Source organism: Eschrichtius robustus, chromosome 16, assembly GCF_028021215.1.
Source record: "Eschrichtius robustus isolate mEscRob2 chromosome 16, mEscRob2.pri, whole genome shotgun sequence".
Taxonomy (NCBI): domain Eukaryota; kingdom Metazoa; phylum Chordata; class Mammalia; order Artiodactyla; family Eschrichtiidae; genus Eschrichtius; species Eschrichtius robustus.
Window position 1 is genome coordinate 70,332,693 of NC_090839.1, and position 22,496 is coordinate 70,355,188.

Sequence of the window (22,496 nt, forward strand, 5' to 3'; positions counted from 1 at the left end):
AAGGGGGGGATGGGTATTTCTGATTTTTGGCCCATAGAATCTACCCAACTTCAGATGCTCAATGCTGAGGAGTCTGGGAAGGGCCAATCTGGGGATGTGTGAATCACGGACTAGCAAAGGATAGCCCATGCCCTTGGACAAAATAAGCATCAGAAGAGCCTTTGGTATGTGGGTTACCCTAGAGATTGGAAGGTATAAAACTGAGAGGAAGCTGAAGATCTTGGACTTTTAAATTCCAGGCTTGGACCTGGCTTTTGTGGCAAGGTAGATATTACAGAATTAACAAAAGAGTCAAAGCTTTAGCAGAATAAATGGCCATTGCCTTTCCTGTGTTACTCTGGGACTTTTTAAGGAGCCAAGGCTACAGGGGCGGGGAGCATGGGGGTCTTGGCGTTGGTAACACCTTCCAGGAAAACCTCAACATGGACAAGGAAGAGATGGTACAAGCCACCTTCTCTACTCCTAGTGCATTTGGAGAAGAATCCCCTAAATGTGAAACTTACAACAACTGCAAATGCTGGATTCAGAAATTCATCTGAGCCCACAAAAGAGCCCACTGATCCATTCATTTTGGCCAGGTACCCACCCTAGTCTCCCCTATGGCCACTCTCAACCTTCTCCATCCTTTTAAACAGTCTTTGCAGCCATCACTACTCACATACTCTCCCCACTTCCTCCATTCTCAGCAGGTGTCTTGCATTCTACCTCAAGAAAATTTAAGTCATCACACTTGACCTCACTCAACTTTATGTCTCCTTCCCCTAGAAACATATAAATATCTACCCCCGTTTTCTAGTTCCTCCGCAACTTCTGATAAGGTGATCTTTCTTCTTTTCAAAGTCAGTTCCTCCATCCCTCTCTGACTTCTCCATTTCAGTCTGAGGCTTATGGCTAAGACTGCCCTGCTAAGGTCACCTCTTAGGCAAGTCCCCTGGGCATTTTTTCTGGCCTCTTGTCAATGGATTTTTCGCTGCTTTCTTCAGGCGCTCTGTATCTCCTTGACTCCCCTGTACCAATTGTTTTCTTGATTCTCCCCTACGTCTCTGGATACTCGTGCTCTATCATTATCATTATCATTGTCATTATCATTATCGTCTTCCTCCAGCTGTCCTTGAGAATGCTGGTAGGTCCCATTTTTCTTGTCACTCCACGGACTTTCCCCGGGAGGTGTCAAGTTATCTCATGGTTTCAAGTACCATCCACAGGCTGGTGAGTTCTAAATGTGTATCTCCATCCCTGACTACTCCCTTGAACTTCAGATCCGCCTACCCAGATGCTTGCCGGACTGCTCCACTTGGACTGAGATGCTCGAGGCACCTTGAACCTTAGCAGGTCCAAATCCTAACTCATCAATTCCCCTAGATCTCTCCCTACCCACTGTATAGCCTATCTTAACCAATGGTACCACCGCTCACCTGGTCACCCGAGCTGGAAACCTGGCTCCTTCTTTTCTCCCTCAGCCCCAATAATCATCAATCTTTCAAAGATTCTTGAACCTGTCCTTCCTTCTTCATCCCCACGTCATCAGCCTGAATTCAGGCCCCCATCATCTCTTAGGAGGGTGATTTTAACAGCTGCCTCACGGGTCTCCCTGTTTTCGTTCTTGTCCCCTTTGATTCTGTTATCTCCCTGCAGCCAGAGGCCACAGTGTCACCTCTCAGCAATATGCCCTACCCCCCCCGCACACTAGGCTTCCTGGGATCTGACCCCCTGTTCACAGCTCCCAGCTCATCTGCAGATTTTCCCCACACACTCTATGCTCCAGCCTATTTGTGGTTCTCTGAACTCTTCCCCCTCCACACCTTTCCATACGCTCTTCCCTCTGCCTGGATTACTCCGTGCCCAACCTCCTCCTACTGCTTATCATTCAGGTCTGCCTCTTCCAGGAAGTCTTTCCTAAATTCCCCAGACTTGCTTGTGCTGCTCTTCTGTGCTTTGCCTCTCTGGGCTGATTACTGTCACACTCAACTACCCACTAAGGTATCTGTCTCCCTCTGAAGGTCCTAAGATCTCTGTGGACGCGGATCCTGTCTTTGCAGCTCTCATCAGCACCTAGTCAGTACTTGTTGGGTAAACAAATGGGCAGAAATCACAGTATGTATGCTCAAGACCCTTTCCTGTGTGTAATGCCTCAAACTTATGGTGCCCAAGTCTTACTGAGAGCTTGGTGGAAAGACACAAGTTCCTGCCTCAGGGCCTCTGCACTTGCTGGCCCACTGCCTGTAATGTTCTTCCTCAGATTATCTCCCCGGTTCATTTTCTTACTTCTCTCAGTTTCTGCTTATCAGAGAGACCTTCCCCAACCATCCTATGTAAAATAATACCCTCATTGCCTTATTACCCTTGTTTCCCACCCCCTCCCTTCTGAGCGCTTGTTACCACCTGACATATCACATAGCTATTGTTTACATGTATCCCCCTTTTAAACATAAGCTCCTTACCAGCAAGGGCTCTGTTTTGATCACTGTCAGTTTCCCTGCTGCCTATAAAAGCGTCCGGCCTTGAATTTATGCTCAAAATCTCTGTTGAATATTAAGTTGAATAACTATCTGATAGCAAACAAAAAAGGAATGAAAAATAAAGGAAAGGAAAAGTAAAGGAACAGAGGGACAAAAGGATAAATTCTGATGTGCTTTTTCCTCCTGGCTCTTGCCTTTGGTCCTTGTTTTTGTTTTTATGTTCTCTTGTACCTGAATCAAAGTATAGATGATTCTGCACATGCCTAGCCAGGCCCATCTGACCATGGACGTCCTCCCACGTAAAGCTCTTACGTAAAGGCAGCAGGCATGGGGATTCAGTGCGTGTCTGCGTGTGATAAGAGGTTCCTTAACTTGAGATATGCTGTCCCCACAGCCCCCAGTTTGCTGATACACACGTGTGGTTTTCCCTGGGATCAGAGGTTCTAATAATGGGTCAGGGCCTTGGTCTCTCCTGAATGCCACGGCTGGGGTCCAGGGAAGCAGCTGGCATCAAGGCAGACATTTCCCATTGGCATCAGCTTCCTTTGGTCTACAGGTCAAAAAAGTCCAGAGCCCCTTGGGATATCCAGGTCTCCTGGGCAGCCTCTGGTTGTGCGTGCAAGGAGCCTCCTGGAGGCCCCCCTTGCAAAGCATCCCCTCTCAATGGGGTTAATGGTCTGCCTTCTGCTTCTGCTGCCAAGTCCCTGTAAACAGGTCTACATCTTCTACATTGGGAGGGAGAAGTGCAAAGGATGGAGGGGTCCCTAGGACGTGCCAGGTACGTCACCTATAAGGATTGTGAGACTCCAGAAGGCAGGGGCTGTGTCTATCTTATTCACGTCTGTCTTTTCCCAGCACCTAGCACAGTGCCTGGCATATATTAGGTGCTCAAAAAACTTTTTCTGGAGAACTGAATGAACCCTGTGAGGGTATCACTATTATCCCCATTATGCAGAAGCAGCAGCCCCCTGCTATATCCTCCATTTCTGCAATGCCTGACACACTTATCATTACTTGTTGAGGTTCTTTTTCCCCTGCCAAACCTTAAGCTCCAGGAGGGCAGGGATTGTTCACTGCTGTATCCCCAGCAGCTAGCACAGTGCCTGGCGCGTAGTAAGTGATCAGCAAATATTTCTTGACTGACTGACTGAACGGATAGATAGATGGATGAAGCTCAGAGACGTCGTGTATTTTATTTAAGCTCACAGAACTAGAGTTGAACCCAGTCTCAGCGACCAGACCATGAAGTCCATGATGGCAGGGATGGAGTCTGGTTTTACTCATCATCGGATCCTTAGCACCACGGACAGTGCCTACATAGAGCAGGTGCCCAATAAATACTTATTGGGTGAATAAACGACTCACAGACTGAGCTTTTCAAAATTATTATTTTGCAACACTATTTAAGGAGATAGGGGCCTCATGTGCAGACATATCACAAGTCCCATTTTGAGAGAAGGCAGCATTTAAAGACACAGGCTGTTTTTCGGTAGCAAGGATTAAAGGGGAGAAAATAGGAGCAGAGCTACTGAAACGTGGGCTCCTTTCTCTGTGGGTAGAGTGCCAGCCTGCATCGCCTCACCAGTCAGTAGGAAGTGAGTTGGTAACCACAGAGCACAGGGTTTCCAGCCACTGATCACTGAGACATCAGGGTCAAGGTGGCCGACAGAAGCAGAGGCAGCCAGACCTTCAGGAGCCCTGAAAGGAAAGCGATTACAGGGCTGCCGCTAGCACTGATGTGCACATTTTATGTGCAAAATGAACATAAACTGCTTCCTCTAAACTGACCAATAGGAAAGGACACCCTCTCTGGGCTGATCATTTAGAAAAAGGAAGCTTTCTCTTTACCTGCCCTGAAAACCAATTAGAAAAAGGTGCCCTCCCAGGTGGACCAATCTGAAAAAGGCAGGCATTCCGCAGGCACTAGCCTTGGTATCCCCTCAAAAGGGCACTCTTGTGCAGTGACCAGCTTACTCAACCTTGGTGACCTTGAGGGATATTCACAAAGGGCAAGCCTCTTGGGCTTGACTCTCCAGCTCTGAGCTCACTGATACTGGGATGAACTAGCTCAGGTCAAACACTAGGTTGGTGTAACAACCTGCTCGGATCTAGGTGCCAGGAGCCAAGCAGGACAACAGTTACATGGATTCACTTTTCGTCCAGATTTTCAGTCAGTTCAGTGGCCATAAAAATCAAGGGCCATGAAAATGCTGCCGGTCCCCGGCCTTTGTGGTCAGAGGAGCGGAGAAGCAGAAAAACAGGGTTTCTTGTTTTTCTGCTGTGTTCATCCCGGCACTAAGCATCCTGAAAAAGGTGTTAGAGATGAGCCTTGAAGCTTCAGGAAGTGCCCAAGGTGCAGATCTAGAGTGTGTGCTTGCTCACTGTGTACAAGTGTGTAACAAGCGAGTCTATGTCTGTATATACAGATATGCACACATGCAGCTCCAGCTGTCATGCACCTTTGTGTGTGAATGTGAATACGTGCACATGACCTCTTGTGTGTGTGTGTGTGTGAACGTCTGGGTGATGTCTGTTCTTGTGCACCTGTCTGTGCGTGCCTGCATCCATGCGCACCGTTGTGGGACAGCATGGCTATGTGTGCAGCCCCAGGTCCAAGACTTTCTGTAAGGGCCGTCACCCCTTCAGAGCTCAGCTCAAGCAGGCCAGGTACTCCAGCACACCCTGGGCCCACAGATAAAAGCCCCAGAGGAAGGTTCTGGTGCAAGTCCCTGTGCAAAGAGGACCTGAACTTACCCAAGCTACTGGAAGCAGCCCTCGAGACTGCGGCCTGGCTCCCTGTGGGAGGAAACAGAAGGGTCAGTGCGTGGGGAAGCCTGGGTGAAGCCCCTTCCATCTGCTCCTCCTTGCAGCCAGCGTGGTCTTTTTGAAACCCCAATCTGATCATGTCACTCCCCTGCTTTGGACCCCTCAGTGGCTGCCAGCTACTTTCAAGAGAAAGGCGCAAAACCTTAGCAAGAACCACATGTCAATTATGTTTCAATTAAAACGAGGGGGAGGGGGAGGAGGGGGAGGAGAAGAAAGAGAAGAAGTACTCTAAGGCCTCACATGGTCTGGTCCCCAACCTGCATCAGCTCACCCTCCTCCTTCCAGCCTGCCTGGCCTTATCCCAGTTACTCTAGCACGGTAGGCTCCCTCCTGCCACAGGCCCTTTGCCCATGCTCTACTCTCTCCTTGGGATTCCTCCCTCTCCTCTGCTTCTCCTGACCCCGCGTAGTTAATCCCTTCTCAATTTCCAAACCTCAGCTCCATTCTTCCCCAATCCTCCTCACTAGGTCTGCTTCCCCTGCTGTAAGAGCTCAGAGTTCCTGATCCATTTTCGTGACTGCACTTATCGCAACCGCAGAGATACACGATTATTTGACTGATGTCTCCCCTACTGGTCCATGAGTGCCACATGAGCCAGGCTTGTACATGTTGCTGCTCATCCTGAGACCCTGGCCACTAGCACGAGGCCTGGCACAAGGCAGGCATGAGAAGACAGCTGTGCAATGAATGAATGAATGAGAACCGGCAAGAGGAAGGCAGCTTATAGTCCACATCGCCTCGCAGGATTTACTTGCTCCAGTTCTTCAGACCCCAGTAAGATCCCAAGTGCCAGGTTCTGTCACCCCTCCTTATCTCCAGAGAACATTTCTCGCCAGGAATGTGGGGAAGGGAGGGGCCCTCTTACCTTTCCGTGTGATGGGACCCAAGTTGAGGACATGGGTTTGGTCTATGATGCCCCCACTGCGGAATCTGGTCTCGGAGCAGGTCTGCAGGGAGAGGGTGACAAAGAAGCCTTTCCACAAGGGAGAGACTGAATGTGGCCCTGCCAGGGGGAGTGGGCTACACCCTTCACAGGAGCAACCTCCTGCCTCAGGCTGGGACTTGAGGATGGTAGAGGCAGGGGTTGTTAGGAGATCGGTATACGTGGGCTCAGGTCCCAGCTCTACCATATGTTAGATGTACGATCTTAGGGAAGTCACTGAGCCTCTGAACCTCTCTCCCCATATAGAAAAAGGGGCTGATAAAATACCTCCCTCCCAGAGTTGCTGTGAAGTATTAACAAGTTAACACACATAAGTCGCACTCACTGCTTAAAAATGTCAGTTTCTGTTATTAGAACACAAGCTTGCAGATAAGCCAGAGGTTCTGCTGCACTGCCCTGACCCCACCTGACTTCCCCACAGCCTAGGTCTCCTGCCTGGCCACACCAGCCTCATCTTGTTGCTCTGTCTACCCCTGTACTAAAACAGAAACATGGCAGAGATGTTTATACGTTTTCTTTGAACCTTGTGGCCAAATGTCTTCGGTTATGGGAGCTGGGCGTGGTGGAGGGCGTGGTGAGCAGGCTGAGGGAGGGGAGGTGACTCACAGGTTTGCACTTTTCATTCACGGTGTCGCAGAGGTACACTTCACAGTGCAGGTAGACCAGGTCATAGTTTCCAGCAAAACGGAACATCTGGACGGAAAAGCGGCCCTGAGGGGACTCCCCATTCTCCTCCACTTGGATGGTTGAGTCCGCCGTGCGTGGACATCTGGGAAGGTTACGTCATATAACACGGTTGGCTAAGCAAACACTCTGGGGCCAGACTTCCTGGATTTAAATCTCACTCCACCACTTATTAGCTGTGTGACCGTGGGCCATTTACTTAACCTTTCTGAGCCTGTTTCCCTATCTACGTAGGAGGAATAATAATTGTAGCCCACACCATAAGATAGTTGCAACGATCGAATGAGTTAAAATTACAAAGTACTTATTACAGTATGTGACGTACAATAGGTGATACATATATATGATTCTAAAGTAAAAATGTCATCGGTACAGAGCTGCAACCATCCTAAAGTCAGCACTTCCTGATTTCCCAGGAAATGGCATTCAGGAATCATTACCTACCATTTATTGGCTGTCCACTAGTGCCTGGTGTTAATTTTAACAATGGAAACGTCTGAGCACTGAGGGCCACTGACCAAATTGGAGTGTGTGTGCTCATCTACACACATACACAACGCACCCAAACACATGGATAGAAACTCAAAACTGCACGTTCGGAGACTCACACAGGTGCTGGGCTGGAGCAGGGTACGTAGGTACTCTGAGCAGGTAAATCAGGTACCCTGTCTGCTAGTCCACATTATCTGCTCAAAATGGATTTAGAAAAGGGGCTGAAGGCTGATTGCAGAGGAGAACCGAGAAAGGAACTTCTGGGGGTAGTGTTCCCTCTACTCTGTGCCCCCTCCAATTCAGATCTGACTTCACTTGGCAAAATAAAAGCCCTGAGGTTAAGGGGACCCACCTCATGAAAGGCAGAGAGCGTGGCATCCAGCGCTGCCCTCGGCAGCCCCAGGCACTCAACCCAAGCAAGGCACCTACGTGTCTCCTCTAGCTGCTCATGGTCTCCCCAACTTGTCTCCTCTTTACACGCCCTGTGATATTCTGAGCCTCTCACAGACTGGTGGTCCTCGGCCCAGCTCCCACCCATGCCACGGCAGAAACACAGGGCCACAGCCAGCATTTCTTCATGCTTCTTTTTCAAAACTTTCCAAGCTTTCCGCAATGTACATGCTCTACCTTTATACTCAAACAAAAAAAAAAGCTTAAAAAATCTCTGCATGGTATGTTTCATTTATGCCTATTTCACATATGAGAACATGGATATCCAGAGAGATGAAATGACTTGTGTCTCAAACTAAGAAATAGCAAAGCCAAGATATGAACCCAAGTCTCCATGATGCCCCAATCGAGGTCATGCCAGCATTTTCCAAATTTCAGTTCTTTTTTGCCTTAGCCAGAAACCATCTCCATGAATGTTTTCCTGTTTCCCAATATCTGTATTATTATTTTACATTATTATATCATCCTTTTTACTGAAATACATCTATTTTTTAGAAGATCATGACCACAAATAGCAAACCAGTATTAGCTGCCATATATAAAACACGACCATACTAATAAATATAAAGTAAAGCAGTGCTATTACGTTGTACTTAGACACTGTTGACTGTAAAAGGCCTGAAACAGACTTCTGCTCTCCTTCCTTTTTGTTGCAAAGGGAGATGAGCAAATAACAGAAGTGTGAGCATCAGATGAGCACCCAGCTGAGACCTTCCCCCTTGATGTGACCATGCAGATGCTAACAGAACTGAAACAGAAACAGGTCAGTGTCTCCTGGGAGTGCTTTCTCTGACTGCACTATTAGAATTGCAAATGCCCCTCCCCTTTTCCTGCTTAGGTTTTTTTCTACAGCCCCTTCATCATTAATATGCCATGGATGTCACTTTTGTTTCATTGTTGGTCTCCCTGCTTAGAATATCAGCTATATGGGGGCAGAGATTTTTGTCCCTTCTAGTCACTGTTATTCACACAGCCTGACACACATAAACTTCCAAAAATATCTGTTCAATTTATGAATGAAACCGTGAACTACTTTCTCACAGTGTGGTTCATGGTTCTCTAATGCACTTGAGTCAAAAGCAGCCCACCTGTGTCCTCCCTGTTTCAGTTGGCCCTTGGCTAACCATACCTCCACTGCACTCCTCCCAGCCAAGTGCCAGCCTGCTCCTGCCCGGGGCCTGCCTTTCCATCAGGTTTCTCATCCTTTTCTGAGTCCTGGACCCCCTCCACCATCTGGTGAAGCCCATGCTTCCCTCCTCAAAAATAATGCCTTAAATGCATAAACTAAATTACATAAGATTATAAAGAAAACCAATTAAACATAGTTCTTAAAATATTAAAACTTTTGATACATGCATTATATATTTACATATCTATTTTATAAATGTATACATATATTTACAAGTACATGGATTTGATATTACATCAAATAATATCTAGTAGAAATTCTAATACTATAGTAACTAAAAAGTATTGATGTGTGTAAATGTGTTCATATGTCCTGCTAATATTTCTGTGGTTTCTTGCCTATATCATAATGAATGGCAATGCTAAATTTCAGCTAGAGGTGAATGAATATAAAAATGTACTTTGTACCCATCCAAGTCCAAAGACCCTCCCTGCTCCCAAATTCCATCCGTGGGCCTTACCTGTCCTGGATGATGAAGTACTTCAAAGGGTCTGTGGCATTGCTGCTGGGTGTGGCATAGCAGTTGGTCATCAGCAGTGCAAACCGGGACAAGTCGCCCCCATCCAGCATGGTGCCCACATAGAGAAAGGCCTCAGTGGACAGGGTCACGGAGGAGCCTTGGTAGGGCTGTATGTAGGCAGGGCTCTGGAAGAGCGCCATCCACACGGTGAACATTCCAGTCCCACCCATGCTGATGTTTAGGGCGCTGCAGGAGGAGAGGGGCTGGTGAGAGAACCAGAGCTGAGAATAGCAACAGATAGGTCATCCTTTCTGGTCTGCATTCCTAAGCAGTTCCTGGCAGTTATTTGCATTTTTATCCAGCAATAGGACTGGAACCCACCAACCATTGCTCTGCAAAGTACAATGAGCACACACAGGTCACTTAGGGATCTTGGTGAAATGCAGGTTCTGGCTCTGTAGGTTTGCGGTGGGGCTCAGGGTTCTGCTTTTCTAACGAGCTCCCAGGTGCTGCTGCTGCTTCTGATGCATAGACCACATTTTCTGTAACATGTCCACCCCCTCAGGTGGTGGCCCCTGCGTTCAAGAAGCGCAGCAAACACATTCTCTAGGGAATCACCTAGATTCCTTTTTTGGTCTTAATCTAGAACAGTTTAAAAAGATGGGCTATGAGTCCTACAGTCCTTAGTCAGAGTTCTGGCTGCACCTACAGCAGAAGATTGGGGTTTTTAAAATGGGTTATTTCAAATCACATTAAAAACAGTCACACTGATGTAGACTCCATGGGATTATCCTACAAAGGACACTGAAAGACTGATGCCCGAGGAAATGGGGTACATGAGAAATAGTAATGTGGAAGTCCATTTCAGAGGTGAGAATGGGGTTATTGGTTTGGACTTGGTTAGACTGGAATGAGATCTCTAGCTCAAGCCAGAGAGAGATCTGCGTACAGATGTGTTGTTCCCTGGAACCAACCAGGCCTGGGACGTGGCCACATTGCTCCAGGGCACTGCTCGGCCACACAAAAGCAGACAATGAGTAACTGTCTTCCTTCAGGTCAGCCAAGCACCCTCATCAGTGCCCAGTGCCCTTCTCCAAGTCTGGTTGGCCCAGGGAACATGTGACCATGGGCAAGCTTCAAAGACAAGGTCACGGTAGAGTGGGGACTCTATGCCTGATGGCCTGGGTTTGAATCCCAGCTCTGTCACTTACTAGCCTCTACAACTTTGGACAGTTACTAAACCTTCTTTGACCTTCAATTTCCATATCTGTATAATGGGAATAATAATAATACTTACACCTCCTGGGGTGTGCTAAGTTTTCAATGAGATGTTCCATGTAGAACACTTAGCACAATGCCTGACATATGGTCAGCTCTCGATAAACACTTGTTATTATTACAACTATTATTTTTTTCCAGTATCAGCTTCATTGGCTTGTGATTCATCCTATTCAGAGATTTTCTAGTTTATTTAGCAACCAGATCCTTTTATTTTTTTAAATAATAAAGCTGATAAAGAAGATGTGGTACATATATATATACAAAGGAATACTACTCAGCTATAAAAAAGGATGAAATAATGCCATTTGCAGCAATATGGATGCAACTAGAGATTATCATACTAAGTGAAGTAAGTCAGAAAGAGAAAGACAAATACCATATGATATCACTTATATGTGGAATCTAAAATATGACACAAATGAACCTATCTAGGAAACAGAAACAGACTTAACGGACATAGAGAACAGACTGGTGGCTGCCAAGGGGGAGGGGGTTGGGGAAGGGATGGAGTAGGAGGCTGGGGTTAGCAGATGTAAGCTTTATATACAGAATGGATAAACAACAAGGTCCTACTGTAGAGCACAGGGGTCTATATTCCGTATCCTATGATAAACCATAATGGAAAAGAATATGAAAAAAGAATGCGTGCGTGTGTATATATATATATATATATATATATATATATATATATATCTGAATCACTTTGCTGTACGTAGGAATTAACACAACATTGTAAATCAACTACAATTTAAAAAATAGGAAAAAATAAAATAAAACCTCATGTGGCACTCAATGTGGGTAGAAGTTTTCTGGTTCCCACCCCTAAATCACCTCGTTAAAGACCCTCACACTCCAAGAAGCATAAATTGTAAACCCCTCTTTGTTCAAACTCCTTCTATTTACAGAGAAAGAAACTGAGGTCCAGATATGGGGTACAACTTGCCCAGTCCCATAGCAGGTCTGAATCGAGACCTCTCCCTTCTTTCCTCTGGTCCAACCACCCCACCCTACCCCTCTGATAAGCCAGGGACCCTAATGTTGGTTTCACCTCTGCAGAGCATTTTTGTGCTTCTAAGAAAGACAGTCCAGCATTGCTAAACCCATTTCACATATGAGAAGACTGACACTCAGAGTGGGGCCATCAACTTCCCAAAGCCATCTGTGTGATGGAGCCGGGATTATGAAAGCAGGCTCCAGACTTCCTAGCTGGGCTCCTTAGGGGCTCCTTATGGAGTCCAACACTTCCTCCCAGCCACCTCCCTCCGCCCAGCTCCTCATGGGCGGCAGTGGACAGGGAAGCTAAGGGCCTGGTGTCTAAGGGGCTGTGGGGTGGAGCCGGCCAGGGACGTTGGGGACCCTCTCTGGCCGCACCTGACCATTGGCTGCAGGGAGGTCTTCAGGCTGACTTTCATGTCCAGGGGATAGGAGCACGCAAAGTTGATTTTGATGTTGCGGTCACGGATGATGAGCTCATCTGCCAGGTAGAGAGTGTTGCTGTATGTGGCATGAGTTTCATTCCTCTGTGTTGGGGTGGGGAGGTGGGGGGAGGGAGGGTGGAAAAAGGGGCATAGAATGTAAGATTCAAAGCCAAAGGTGTTGAAACTGCCTTCCCGGTTTCCGCGAGCACGACTCACGTGCTAGCCCCCTTCCCTCACCCCAGCTAAACGCTCATACTGCATCATTGCACTGGCCCTGCAATGACCCTAAGAGGCAAGGCAACCACCTCCCCGCCTCTTGAAAGGAGACAGAAGTTCATGGGAACTGAGTGACTTGCCCCTGCTACAGGGGCTCTAACAAGCCTGGACTCTTCCCATCACCCCATGCTTCCTCTCGCAAACACTAAAAAGACTGAAAACCACGTACCGGGTCATCATTAATGGTGGAACTTCAAAAAGCCATATTTGGCAAATGACAATTTTTTCCTTGTTTCTTTTGTCCTCTTTCTTTTGGGGGACGAGGGAGATGGGAGGAAGCAGAGCCCACTCACACAAGTGTTTACCTCTGGGTCCCTTCGGAGGAGGCTTCTATAGCTGAAGTCCTAGGCCTCCAAACATCAGTGATGCAGACCCTGCCTCCCAGGATGGCCAGAGACAAACAGATCTGCTTCTGAACTCAGCGCTGATACCTACTGGCTTAGAACAGTCATTGCACTGTCTGGGCCTTACCTTTCCCATCTGTAAAATGGGGAACTATCACTATGGATCGTCCTCGTATTTGCTGCTAACGTTTACCGAGCACTTACTATGTGCCAGTCACCGTCCTAATCATTTCACACACATTAACTCCCTTAACCCTCTTAACCCTATGCGGTAGGTACTATTATTACTCCATTTTACAGCTGAGGAAGCTGAGGCACAGCTAGGTTAAATAAGTCACCCAAGCTCACACAGCTAGCAAGTGGTAGGGCTAGGCTTGAACCAGGCAGTGCCCTGACCCTGTCCCACACTGGCCAGAACGTACCGTCATCACCGTCCCACAGGGCCCATCCCTGGCTGGGGTCACCACGGACATCCAGTCCCGGTCGCCCCTCTCAGTGAAGCCCGAGCACTGGCTGTCCCGCAGGTACATGAAGACCTTCTCAAAGCCCAGGCTCTTGAGCTGGCACTTGCCCAGGGACAGCTTAATGTCATTGACCCCACATTCCAGCCTGCGCTCCAGGAGGGAGAGATCTGAAATGATTAGGGAAGACAGGATCGGAGGGAGGCCTGGGACCACAATTCAGGGTACGGCACATCCCCAGGGCCCAGGCCCAGCTAGCCAGGTTGGCCGCCAGCTGGGGGGTACTCAGATTCGCTTCGGTCTCCCGCTGTGGTCTCCCTTCTGAGAGAGATGGAGACATGAGACTGGATTCCCAGCTCACTGGATGGATCCGTGTGACCAACCACCAGACCATGTTACCCTAAGAGTAGGTTGTATACAAGGAACAGTATTATCTTTGGGTCGTTCACTGCCCCGGCATTAAATAACATTGAATCCCAGTAAAACAAAACAAAACAACAAGCAAACAAAAAAAGCTAATAAGTTAACTGCAGTTTCTTTCCATCCTTTCTACGTCAAGGAGACAGTCCTCAATAGCTGCTAATGTTTTCAGTGCCCTACACTTGCTAATTTTCCTTTGAAACAGCAGAGCGCAGACCTCTGGCTAAGTATTTGCAGCACATAACAACAGAGGGTTGGACTTTTTAAATTGAAGTATTACACAGCTGCTGAAATTGAATGCCTTTCTTTCATTGTATTCATTTTTACTGTTACCGTCTACGTAGGGTAAGTGTTACTTCCCACAGACACAGCAGTGAACTTCAATGTCCCAAGTTTACTTACAAGAACGATGTGACTAAAATCAGGACTGGAATTTGGGAAATACTAGCCTGCTTCACTCATTATCCATATGGGGAAACAGGTTTAGAGATGGCCACGGCCCTGCTCAGGGTCCTCAGCTGGTCAGTGGAGGCCCCGGCCCAAGAAACTGCAGACTGCGGGCCACGCCTGCGCTCTTGTGCTGCAGGAATATGGCTCAGGTAGCCTCGGGCCGACAGGTGGCAGCCACTTGCGTATCCACTGTGGTGCAGGGGGCCTCAGAACGAAGGCTGGGGGTGAGGTGGTTCCCCAAGCTCTGGGAGCCCAGAGAGCTCCTTGCTGGGTTTAAATGGATATTACCGGACCGGCTTTCCACTCACATTGGATAATAAGCATTCCCCAGGTCATCCCCACGGGCCCCCAATTCCCACGCAGGAATGTGTCCCTCCCCCGGTGACTGACATTTCTCAGGACCTCCCCTCCTCCCCACTGGCCTCACCGGTGATGCTCAAGTCCTGTTTGCACTGGCAGTGCCATCTGCCATTATCCGATTTGCAGTCCTCGTCTACACTGCACTCCTCACACGTCCCCTCCACGGAACCGGGGTCTGCAGGGTTACAGACAGCCAGTCAACAAGGATGCGCTCCAGTCCCTCGAGGCGCCCACGCGGCCCGGTTGGGGTGGCGGAGAGTCACCCACTCACCTGTGCAGTAAGCCAGATGACACTCGGGGGGCGCCGTCAGGTTGTAGACATAGTAGCCGCCGGCGCAGGCCTTCACCTGGACGGGCGTGTCCCACAGGCAGCAGTGGCCGCTCCAGTGCGCGCAGGCCCTGAGGCTCACGATGCCGTCGCTGCTCGACGGGTGCGTGCCATTGAGCCACATGGGCGCGGCCGTGTTGCAGCGCAGGACGGGCACGCAGGTCTCGGCCAGGCGCACGCCGCCCTGGCCCACGAAGCGGTACCAGCCGGCCACGTCGGAGTCGCAGGCGTAGCCCGCGCCGTACTGGGCGCTGCGCCAGTATTCGTCCAGGATGCGGTGGGCCTGGCACGGGTCGGCGCACACGAGCGTGTCGCCCTCGTGCACGCAGTCCAGGCCAGGCCCGCAGGAGCCCGGGGAGCACTCACAGTGCCTCCCGTCCCCCCAGTAGCCTGCGGGGCACACGCACGAGTAGTTGCCCTCGCTGTTGACGCAGGTGGCCAGGGCGTGGCAGTGGTTGAGCCCTGGCTCTGCACACTCGTCCACGTCCGTGCAGCCGAGCTCGGAGCTCAGGCGGAAGCCTTCCGGGCAGACGCACGTGTAGGAACCTGGCGTGTTCACGCAGCTGCTGGGGGCGGAGCAGTTGTGTGTCCCAGGAGTGGCGCATTCATCCAGGTCCTCGCACTCGAGGCCGTCGCCAGTGAAGCCCGCCTGGCAGGAGCACGTAGTGGCAGCCCCATCCTCTGTGCAGGTGGCATTGCTGTGACATTCAGAGCAGCTTCCTGCGGACAGAAGAGACCAGACTCAGAGTGGAGGCCGCTAGGCCACTGGTCACCCAGAGACTCTTCCCGTGTCCCTTAGGGTACCCATGTCCTTTAAGATTTAGTCCATAGCCGACCACCTTCGAAAGAAACAAACCAAACTCCCCTGATGGTGTCTAAGCATTGCCTTCAAGCTGTGTCTTCTTTTCAAACGTCCACCTTTCCACCTCCAGAGGAATAATGCAGAGTTCTTGACACTTTGGTAGGACTTAGGTGACCCTGTCACCCCTTCCCCGACTTGGTACATTCTATGCCTTTTGCTCAGATCTCCTTCCCTGCTTCCTCTCTCTATCTGGCGGTGGCAATCACACTTTGTTCCTCTGTGACAATAATAATAAGATCATATGGAGAAATCCAAACGAAACTTCTGGCCAACCCGATAACAGTAAAGATAGTGAGCTGTTGTTTATTAAGCACTTACTATATGCCAGACACTGGGATAGGCACTTTCTATTCATTATCTCATTGAATCCTCTCCAATGGCCCTGGGGAATGACCCTTGTATTTGCCCTTATTTTAAAGGTGAGGAAACAAGATTCAGAAGTTTTAAGCCACTTGCTCCACTGGTAAGCAGCAGCGCTGGGACACAAACCGAGGTGGCAGGACCATAGAGTGTGTGCTCTTAGCCACGACAACACGATGGTATTTGCTCTCTGTCCCAAAGTACCCCAGCTGGGGATTGTGGGGTGGTGGCCAGCTCCCTTCTCCAAGGAAAAGCTGAAGCAATGTGCAACCCAACGGAATGGTCACTTAAGTGTTAAACGGGAGGTATTTGGAAGCCACGTGGGTGTGTTCAAATCTCCTGTGTGGTTGAGTATGTTCTTGACCTTCCAGTGAAGTGCCAGGGGGCCTCAGTGATATTCTAGACTTTTGTCTCTCAATACGTGATCCAAGGACCACAGCATCAGCATTATCTGGGAGCTTGTTAGAATGCAGAATCTCAGGCCCCACTCCAGACTTACTGAATCAGAATCTGCATTTTAGTAAAATTCCTGGGTGAGTCCTATGTACATTAAAGAGTAAGAAATGAATTTAGAATAAAGACTGTGCAAATCCCAAGCATAACAGGAGAGGGACTGAGACCACCTCTGCTAATGGGGGCACTGCTCACTATACGCACACAGCACTTACTCGCTGCCGAGGTGTCAGAGGCTGCAGCTATGATGACCCAAGAGGTCACCACCACTACCATCCACATTAAGGTCGAAGAGAAGGGCCACTTCATCTTTTCTGCTCTTCACAGCTACTTCTGGTCTGGGAAGACTTTCCCAAAGGCAAGGAAAGGCTGACCTCTTGGGGTTTCCTCCTTGTCCTTGACACCTGAAGTCCTGTGAACAGAGACGGATGGGATAAACACATGATCTAACTCCCAGCCCCACAGTACTTTGGTTGTGCACTGCGTAAGTCCAGGAGATGCCATTTATGTGAACCACAAAAAGTGTGTATCGTTGTGGCCCTTGCTTTGGTGGGGTTTTCCCCTCTATGGCCCTACTCTTAACTCCCACTCACATCCCAGCATCAGCTTCCCCAGTTTCAGCGCATTTGGAAGAACTGAGTCTCTCATCTGGAGCAGGAACCGGCAAGATGGGGGAGTGCTCTGGACTCACCATCTTATTGGAGGCAGCTTTGGGTTTTAACAGCCAACTCCTGATCCCCTGATGGGAAACTTTTAACTTGCCTAGATACGTTTATTCATTCAACAAACATTTATTGAGTAGTTACTATGTGCCAAACAGGGAGCTATGCACCAAGGTGACAGACAAAGTCCCTGACTTCATGCAACTCACGTATTGTAAAGAAGTGGCTTGAGATAAGCAACTTGAGAGGTGATTAACCTTCGTAATGTATTTTAATGTTTCCAGAGTGCTCACTTATTATTTCACCCACCTGGCAAAATAATCTACTATTACCCCAATTTTTACGCACCAAAATAGCATAGCATGGTGGTTAAATATGTGGGACCTGGAGCCTGCAACCAGGATTCAAATCCCTATTTTACCAATCACCATGATTGGTAAACTCATAGTGTAACACTGGGCAATGTATTTCAATTTGCTAAGACTTAGTTTCCTCATCTATGAAATAGAGATCAGCGCTTGCACAAATTGAGTGACTACAATGCATCAGGCTCACTGTGAAGAAGTCCCCTGTCATCAAAGAACCTGTGTCCTAGAAAAGTGTTTTGCAAGCCTTTGAGACAATGATCTGCTATAAGGAAATTATTTTATGCCATGACCCAGTGCAGCTGCTTGTACACACACACACGCACACACACACACACACACACACACATGCACACATGAAATGAATGTTTTATAAAACAATTCTTACCATTACGGTGTGCATTCTTTGATGACATATTCTATTGTATTTAATTAAAATAAAATTCTTAATGTAATCCACAAATGATTTCATGATCCACTGATGGGTTGTGACCTATAGTTTGGCTAATAACCGACTGCATATTGTGGTCCGGGGATTAACTGAGGTGATATGTGCAAAGCAGGCTCAGAGCAGATACTCTTGTTCACTGCTGTATTCCCCAGTGCCTGGTACATAGTAGGCATTTCACTAATATGAATTGAATGAATGAAAAAATTGTTGTTAGGGAAGCACAGGCTGAAAGAGAGGGGGATTGACTTACCAAAGCTCACAAAGCCAATGGTCAGCAGAGTGATGACTCAACCTAGGTCTGACCCAAGTGTCCCATCTCTTCATTTCTGCTCCCCTCTCCCTCAAACAGAATGGAAATCAGCAGAAGACCAGATGGGGAGAAGTGGCTAGGAGAAGTGAGAGCTGCAGATAGCCTTACCTGAAGCCAGAAAGGTAGAATTAGTCCGTTTACAAGTGTGTGCCTCCTGTATATATATATGTATATATATACACACACATCTGCCCCCCACTGGCACTCTCGCCTCCAGTTATTCTCTGGTTCTATTTCTTGATTGTTTTCCCAGGGGTGGAATATTTTCCTCCTTTGGCACAGTGTTTTCCTTTCCTAGGCTGTGAGCTGGTTGTTATTCTTTTTCCTAATTGGTAGAGACCCCAAATGATTGACACTGGGGGTCACACTTGTGCCCACAGTTACAAGCCCTCTGTTCTGCACCTTTTGGGATCAAGAGATTCCTTCGTTAGAAATTAACTGAGAAAACAGTGCCAAGTTACTGGGCTTTTTCTTGGTCATTGAAAAGGACGAGGTGGAGCCAGGCAGAGGTCAGAATCCGAAGCCAGGCTTCTCCAGGTGAAAAGGGTGTTCATTGTCCATACTGGGACATGTACCTGTGGCCGCTCGGGTTCCAAAGCACACTCCATCCTCATGGGCTAAGCCAGCTCCCCTGGGGTCCAGATGGGAGCAGGAAAGGAGCTGAGAATGGCTGAAGGTCAGAGCCAGAAGATAACTCAGACATATTTGGACCAGACTCACTTTATGAACCAGGGAATCTGAATTCCCACGAAGGAAGGTCCCTTGGGATGTGGATAACTTTGTGACTGAACAAACTAACTTTGGAGTCAGTCCATCGGAATCCTGATCAGCCATTGCTGTGTGCCAGTAGTCTCATTTCTTTCCTTCCTGAGGTCATTTTCGTCATCTATAAAATGACAATACCTATCTCCGAGAGTTGTCACGGTGATTAAAGGAGATGATGCAAGTAAAGGCATGTAGCAACGATACCATCTGTGGAAGTCACTGCCAATGCTGCTTTGCTGATGTACAGTCACAGGGTAGAAAATGACAGAGCCTGGCTGGGTTCAACCCCGTGTCTCCTGACCTAATTCCATGTCGACGGAAATCCCATATTGAGGAAAATCAGACGTGTGTGAACTCAGGCTGCGCAGGAAATATGGCAATGACCCATGGCACTTGCTTTTTCAGGACTTTCTTCTTCCGCCTGGTTTAGTGGTTGGGTGACCATCGGCAGTGTCACACTCACCGCCTCAGGGGAATTTCATAGGCGTGAAGTTACTGGGTCAAAGAGGTGGCACAGTTTTAAGAATTTTGATACCTCTTCCCAAAAAACACCCCAGAGAGATCTTTAAAAATTAGTTTACAATCCCACCACAGTACTCACCAACCCTGAGCTTTAACTTTCATCTTTGTCGAAAAGTGAGAAATATCTCATTATTTGCTTTGGCAATTCTTCGATGAAAAGGGACGTTATGATCTTTTCATTTGTTTACTATTATTCTTTTCTGAACTGGCTGTTTGTATCCTTTTCCTTTTTTTCCCCCCTATTAGAATATGTCTTTTTTCCCCCTCTCTTTTCTATAGCTTAAGAAGAAAATTAAAGTTCTTAATATTCTTTTTCTCCATCCTGGATGGTGAATATCATTTCTGGTTGGTGCACATGAGGCTCTGTCAAAATCCGAGTTTGGGTGTCTCTAAAGGATTAAAGATGGAGCTCCAGGTGGCTTCTGGAGTTGTCTGGGCAGAGATCCTGGGCAGGAAAATGGGGAGTTTGGGCTGGAGACTATTCATAAGTCTAATAAGCACATTATTCTAGTTTCTGTATTTGATGCTTTTACACTTTGAGACTTTGCTGACTCTGGAGGGACTATCCCACTGAAGGTAAACTAATGCCTAGAGATACCGAGGAATATCTCATGATATATATCCTTGCCATCTCTAGGAATATCCTATTCCCGAGAGCATGACTTTCATAGGCACAACTGCCTGTCCGGAGCCCATCCCCCAACCCCTCCTCTATCAGGCTCACACTCAGGGCCACATTTTCCCTGCCCTAATCACCCCAGGACCAGGTACCAGACAACTAGGGACAACTCCCAAGCCCCAGAGCCTGCTGAAACTATTCAAACTAGCCAATCTTAAACCTGCTTCCCTTGCCTCTTCTGTTCCTTCTTATGGAAACCACAATGAAGGCTACAGTTTCAAATTATAGCTGAATTTTCCCCTTGCTTCCTCTGCCTCCTGACCAACCCTGGCACTTCCCTGTGTGCCCCACCCGTGGCGTGGTGTGTACCCTCCTCCTGGGATCTGTGAGTATAATAAACCGTCTTTTCGATGACAGCTATCTCCTCATGTGTTGGCCTTGTCATACCTGAATTAGAATCAAACCTACATTTTAAAACAATAAGCATCATCCCACTCAACACAGCTGGATCGTCTTGTGGTATTTCTCTAATTGGCTATTTTTCCACTCTTTCTTCTTCCTGCCCTCTCCCCAGTCCCACACACTTAATGACATCATGGCACACTTCATTGGAGGAACTAAGCCATGCCTCCTACATCTTCTCCATCTACCTGCCTCTGGACTCATCTCCCACAGCCCCTCTCCTGTCATGATGGAGACAATATCTTTCTGCAAAAGGCCTTTCTCTCCCTGTATGCTCTGATGACCTCCAAACAGAGGGTCATCACCTGCGCAACGTACCCATACTGTTTACACCAATCTGAGCCCCTACTTCCTAAGGTCCCAGTTGCATCTGGGGGACCTGCAGGTAGCACACCCGTTTTCTGGCTTGTGGCCAGTCAGGGGCTCTGTTCCATGTGATTTAGTTCTAGCAGCCCCTGTGGACCCCTCCTTCTTAAAGCCACTGGCAGCCACGTGGCTTTAAGACTGAAGCAGGTGAGCCTCGAATCGTGTCCTGAATACTAATACCTGCCTCTGTCGGGGCAACTGGTTCAGGTGAGTTCCAGGGCCCCAGGCTGTTCCCTGCTTGGTCTGGATGTGGACAGGCCAGGTTTGGGGGAAGAGAGACAGGGACACCGGCTCCGGAGGCCTGATAAAGCACAATCAACCTTTGTGTTACATGACGGGTAGAGTGTGGAGAGGCCCAGATGGTTTGTGCAGACCTTGCTCCCTAAAATATTATGCCCTCCTTTTCCCAAGAGAAGGTTTATTATCACCTGACTGAAATGAATGTCACACACCAGCAGCATGAGTCTGAATGACCTCCTAATATGTCTACGTCCTAATCCCCACAACCTGTGAATGTTACCTTACATGGCAAAAAGGACTTTGTGGGTATGATTAAGTTCAGTATCTTGAGATGAGGTTATCTGGGCAAGCCCAGCGCTATCTCAGTGGCACTTATGAGAGAGATGCAAGAAGAATTAGAGGAAGTAGGAGAAGTGAGGATGGAAACAAAAGGTCAGAGTTCTTTGAAGAAGGAACCATGAATGCAGGCAGCCACTAGAAGCTAGAAAAACAAGGTAGTACTGCGAGCCCTCATGGCTATGGCTTTTTAAAAGATCACTTTAGCAGCTTTAGGGAGTATAGATTTTGTGTATGTGCATGGGGCATGGAGGTGCAGAGCGACAGTAGAGGGACCAATTAGAAGACTTCTGTGGCTGAGACTGGTGGGTGGAGATGGAGGGCAGTGGGTGGAGTCATGTGGTTTGGTAGAGTTACTTTCATGGTAATAAAAGGAAAGCGGGACCTTGAGGGTTAGCCTAGCATATGGCTGCTTAAGAGAGTGGGTCATTTTTGAGATGTGAAAGACTGGGGACAGATTTGGAGTTGAATCTCTTTCTTACTGTGCTAAAATGAAACGTAAAAAAAAATCAATCCACCTCTTTGAAAGAATCAGCTACCTTCTGGGGACCCCAACCTGATGGTGGTAGTGTGTGCATAGTGGTTAAATGCATGGTCTGTGGAGTGAAATTGCCTAGGATCATATTTCAAGGGCTTTCTAGCTGTGTGATCCTGCCTGGTTGCTTAACTTCTCTTTGCCTCAGTTTCCTCATCTGTAAAATGGGGATGATGAAACCTAGCTCCCAGTGAGGTTGTGAGAACTAAGCGAATGCCCACCATGTTGTAAACACTCATTAAATGTTACTCTTATGCCTTCCGTTGCAGCCCTATGTGAATTCCAGGCCAAACAACTCTTCTAAGGCAGCACCAGCCAGGAAAAAGACGTAATGAATAAAACAGGGC

At 48.1% G+C, this 22,496-nt stretch overlaps 1 protein-coding gene across 2 annotated transcripts; it reads right to left on the reverse strand.

The window, feature by feature from the left end:
• Window positions 1-3,828: 3,828 nt before the first annotated feature.
• UMOD (uromodulin) lies at window positions 3,829-18,514 on the reverse strand. Of its 2 annotated transcripts, none has more exons than XM_068524156.1 (11): window positions 18,413-18,514; window positions 16,732-16,928; window positions 14,785-15,561; window positions 14,581-14,688; window positions 13,245-13,453; window positions 12,156-12,304; window positions 9,504-9,749; window positions 6,835-6,997; window positions 6,151-6,232; window positions 5,214-5,255; window positions 3,829-4,157 (listed from the first exon to the last, which is right to left on the reverse strand). In XM_068524156.1, the coding sequence occupies exons 2-11, from the start codon at window positions 16,823-16,825 to the stop codon at window positions 4,096-4,098; spliced, it is 1,932 nt and encodes a 643-aa protein (XP_068380257.1). In that variant the 5' UTR covers window positions 16,826-16,928; window positions 18,413-18,514; the 3' UTR covers window positions 3,829-4,095. The 2 variants fall into 2 exon arrangements, with proteins under 2 accessions (XP_068380257.1, XP_068380258.1); XM_068524157.1 differs by having other exon boundaries at window positions 18,245-18,456.
• Window positions 18,515-22,496: the final 3,982 nt, after the last annotated feature.

What these genes read in the sequence shown, in the direction of transcription:
- UMOD (XM_068524156.1), bottom strand. Translation starts at nt 16,825, where the DNA reads ATGAAGTGGCCCTTCTCTTCGACCTTAATGTGGATGGTAGTGGTGGTG. An exon ending in CCTGTGGGACGGTGATGACG is followed by an intron (nt 12,305 to 13,244) that starts GTACGTTCTGGC and finishes ACCCCAACACAG; the next exon opens with AGGAATGAAACTCATGCCAC. An exon ending in TCCCTGCAGCCAATGGTCAG is followed by an intron (nt 9,750 to 12,155) that starts GTGCGGCCAGAG and finishes CTCCTCCTGCAG; the next exon opens with CGCCCTAAACATCAGCATGG.